General features: G+C 44.2%; 1 protein-coding gene across 1 annotated transcript; it reads left to right on the top strand.

The window, feature by feature from the left end:
• Positions 1-449: 449 nt before the first annotated feature.
• On the top strand, positions 450-3148 carry FSCB (fibrous sheath CABYR binding protein). The gene has a single exon (XM_004584948.4). It carries the CDS (start codon positions 666-668, stop codon positions 2967-2969), a length of 2304 nt encoding a protein of 767 aa, XP_004585005.2. The 5' UTR covers positions 450-665; the 3' UTR covers positions 2970-3148.
• The last annotated feature ends 1139 nt before the right edge of the window (positions 3149-4287 follow it).

Below are 4287 nucleotides of genomic sequence, written 5' to 3'. Positions count from 1 at the left end.
AGCAGGGAGCTGGATGGGAAGTGGAGCTGCCGGGATTAGAACCAGCGCCCATATGGGATCCCGGGGCGTTCAAGGCGAGGACTTTAGCCGCTAGGCCACGCCGCCAGGCCCCTATTAGTTGTTCTACACAACAAGTGAAAATAGGCTGCAGCATTCTGAGTTCTGCATTATAATTATATTTTATATTAAGATGAAAAGAGCAGGATTAAATTTTGAAAACACCAACTGCAACAATTGCAAAGCAGCATTGCTGTTATTGATAATTCTTTGGTGAACAAATGCTTCTTAAAAATTCATTTCAAAAAGTAGATGTCTGTTTTGTAGCCGTTTGCGTACAAATATACAACCAAATTTTAAAAGTTTTGGGAATGCTGTGAAAGAACCTTGTACGGAGAATTTTCTGTGATGTCATAGAAGCTTGAGGGAAGATTCTACATGTAAACCTTCTACCTAGTTATAGCAGACATTAAGCAAGAAAGATGATTACTTGGTAAGATGGGATCCAGCAAGAGTGTAGTACAGGATTCAATAGATTATCTTTTTCTGAAGGAGTTCAACATATGAACACTTAATGAAGGAAAATAAGACTTAGCCATCTGGTACATTTGTGATTCTTGATGACTAGTTACTCAAGATAAGTATATCTCCAATTCAGAGTCTTAGAAATGGAAGAAAGAGATAAACCTGATCAGCCTATCTCTGCAGGGAGACAAGAAATTCGAAAGAGAAGACGATCTAGCCAACCAATGGTAGACAAATCACAGCAGACTGAAGTGGTGGAGAAAAAGAAACAGTTTGCATTGCCACCATCATCTGGTCCCAAAACTATTCTCAGTATTGGTCATATTCCTGGTTGCAAAAGCAACTATGGTGCCAAAGAGTATGAGTCTATTAGAATATCTTCCCAACTTCAACAAACTTGGATGAAGAGAAAGCATGGACATGAAATGATTGATAGATCTCTGCAGACAGACAACCTCATACAAGAGGAAGAAGAAATCAAGCTCATTGGTGAGACAGTAGCACCTGAAGAAAGGGGAGCTAGTGCTGGAGAAGCAGCCCCTGAATTACAAGAGAGTGTTCAAGAAGCAGAAATCCCCTCAATTCATCAAAAAATAGACAGGTCTCAGCAGACCAGTTGTACTGGAGACTGGACCACAATGAACATGCCCCCCAAAGAGAAAGTGGACAAAGGACAGCAGACATCCTTTACTGAAGCACAAATGGTGGCTACTTCCAGGCCAAGTAGTTCTTTAACAAGGTCAAAGGAAGCTGCCCAGCAATGTAAACCCTCAGGAGAGATTTTTCCTGATGAGCCTCCTGAATTGCAGCCTGCAACAAGTACCCATGAACTAATTGGACAGAAAAATGTCAGCAAGTCTTCACTTACTCAGGAAACTGGAAATGATACTGTGATACCTTTACGAAATAAATCTAGGCAAGAGGTACCTGTTGAAGAAGAGGGTTCTTCTGGTACAGTAGTGATGCCACAGGTACAAAAAGCCCTCAGTACATTACACTTTCCCATTGCAGAGGACACATTTGATGAAGCTGAGCCTCCTTCAGTTGAGGAGGCCATTGATGAAGGAGAACTGAGCCCTGCTGAGGAGACCCCTAACCAACTGCAGCCTCCTACCGCAGAGATCCATGCAGATGAGCCACCAGGTGAGAAGCCTCTTCCAGAAGAGTATCCTGCTGAATTACAACTTTCCCCAGACAATGACTCTCCTGTTGAAATACAGGCTCAACCAACTGAGGATGCTCTTGAAGATATCTCAGCTACGTCGGAGCCTGCTGTTGCTGAAATTCTGTCTCCGGCATCTGAAGAGGTTCCGGAAGAAGGCGTCTTCGCTGAGGAAGAAGAGATCTCTGCTCAAGTTCAATCTCCATCCGCTAAGGATAACCTTGAAGAGGCCCCTGCTGAAGGTCAATCTCTACCAGCTGAGGATGCTACTGCCGAAGAGACACCTGCTGAAAAAGGTCCCGCTGAACGTCAGTCCCCGGAAGCCCAGGAGACGCCTGCTGAAATGCAACCTCCACTGGTGGAGGAAGTGCCGAGAGGAGAGCTGAATGAGGAAGTTAAGCTTTCTGCAGAAGAAGAGACTGCTGTTGAAAGTTTGTCTGCACCAGCTTCAGAAGATCCCACACAAGAGGCCTCCGCGGAAGTCCAAGCTACACCCCCCGGTGAGGTTCCTGCAGAAGCAGTTCCTGTGGAAGAAGCTCCCGATGAAATCCAGCCTCCATTAGCCGAGGAGACTCCTGCAGAAGCCCTTGCTGAAGCTCCACCTCCACCGGCAGAGGACGCTGCTGCAGAGGACCAGCTCGAACAAGGCCCCCATGAGGTTCAGTCTCCATCAAACCAGGAGGTCTCTGGGGAAGAAGGTCCAGCTGAAGTTCTCCTTCCACCAGGTGAGGGGGCTTCTGTGGAAGAGCCTTATGCTGACCTTCCAACAGCCCCCAGAAAAGAGATCCCCGCGGAGGTCCAGTCTCCACCAACCCGTGAGTCCCACGTGGAAGGAGCCTCTGCAGATGGACAGTCTCCTCCCGCTGCTGGGGTGGCTGCAGAGGAATCGCCGGAAGGTCGGTCTCCATCAGCTGAGCATCTCCTAGGAGAAGAGGCTGCTGTAGAAGAGGTCTCTGCTCAAGTTCAGGAGGTTCCCCAAAAGGAAGCCCCTACTGAAATCCCCACTCCACCTGTTGAGGAGGCTTTCATAAAAGAGATCTATGTCCAAGATCAGCCTTCGTCGGGACAGAAATCTGCAGATGAGGTTCTAGTAGAGTCAGTACTTGCTGAATTGCAATCTTCCCTGGGAGCAGACACTGCAGGGGAAAAAAGATCAAGTGATGCGAGAGCTGATCCAAAATCTGACGATATTTCACAAGATTTTTCTAATGCTGAGGATATAGAGATTCCATCTCTTGAAGTTGAGGGTGTCATTCGTGTAGAAATAAAAAATGCTTCCTCCTGAGACGTGGTCAGGTCCCAGCTCAGGTAGTCGTCAAAAAACTGGAAGGATCTGCAAGTGCATATGTAAGAAAAGTGTAGGCACCTGGAAGTAGCTTTGTGAATAGGGTAAATGAAGGAAACTCAAATACTTGAAATGTAAGTTGAAAAATGAACAATAAAAACTATTACAGTTCAAAAATGCTACTTTCACTCAAATTTATGCAATGGAAAATACCAAATTTTTAAAATTTATTTTTTAATGGGAAAGTCAGATATACAGAGAGAGGAGAGACGCAGAGAAAGAGCTTCTATCTGTTGACAATGGCCGGAGCTGCGCCGATCTGAAGCCATGACCCAGGAGCCTCTTCTAGGTCTCCCACGCAGGTGCAGGGACGCAAGGCTGTCCTCAACTGTTTTCCCAGACCACAATCAGGGAGCTGGATGGGAAGCAGGCTGCCACATTAGAACCGACCCCATTGGGGATCTCGGCGCATGCAAGGTGAGGACTTTGGCTGCTAGGCTATCGTGCTGGAGCCAAAAATGCCATTTTTAAAATGAAGTGAGTTAGGATTGAAATCCTTGCTTAGAATGTCTTTTCTACAGTGAATTCTTGACGAGGATAGTCTACTAGGCAGTCATATTTTTGTCTGCCTTTGCTTCCCAAGTGCAGGCAGCTCCTGTTGGAGATGCTTCTTGCTCTCCCAATATCTGTCCTCATCTTTACATTTTGAGTTTAGTGAATTTAAGGTATTCTACTTCTTATTATAATTCATCACGTTTCTTATTCCCTTTCCATTCAGTTTCTTCTGAGACAAGCATTATTTTCCTGGCTTCAATCTAAGTGTTCTCGCCTATCTTTGTGCATATTTTATGTTTTGATGATTATGCAGGGACCTTTATTTCCTTTTCAACAATCTCCATGTCGGTGAAATGAATATGGCCATAGATGAAGTATTTTTAGCAGGTATGTAAATATGAAGAGATATGTTGCATGGACTGGAAGGCACATCTCTGTTTAGTCTTTATTTAATTTCTACTGAGAAAATTAGTCTGTTGGAAGCATGGCTTAGATCTTCTGTATTCTGAACTGGTTAAGAGAAACTTAGGATGAAATTGAGTTGCTATAATATAAACTAATAAGCACTTTAAACAGCATCAAAGTCTAACAATGCTTTAAGTCTGTTATTGAAGAACCTCCATATTTCTATGGAAATGGCAACTTTTGGGAAAGTATTTTGTCTAGCTATGAATCAGTTACAATGTGCTGACATGGTGAGATGATTCTCTAACTAAACATTTTAATTTGATCAGCATATTTCTCTGTTTACTGATAACTCTAA

This window comes from Ochotona princeps, chromosome 6 (assembly GCF_030435755.1).
Source record: "Ochotona princeps isolate mOchPri1 chromosome 6, mOchPri1.hap1, whole genome shotgun sequence".
In the NCBI taxonomy this organism is placed as follows: domain Eukaryota; kingdom Metazoa; phylum Chordata; class Mammalia; order Lagomorpha; family Ochotonidae; genus Ochotona; species Ochotona princeps.
This window is presented reverse-complemented; position numbering and strand designations above follow the sequence as displayed.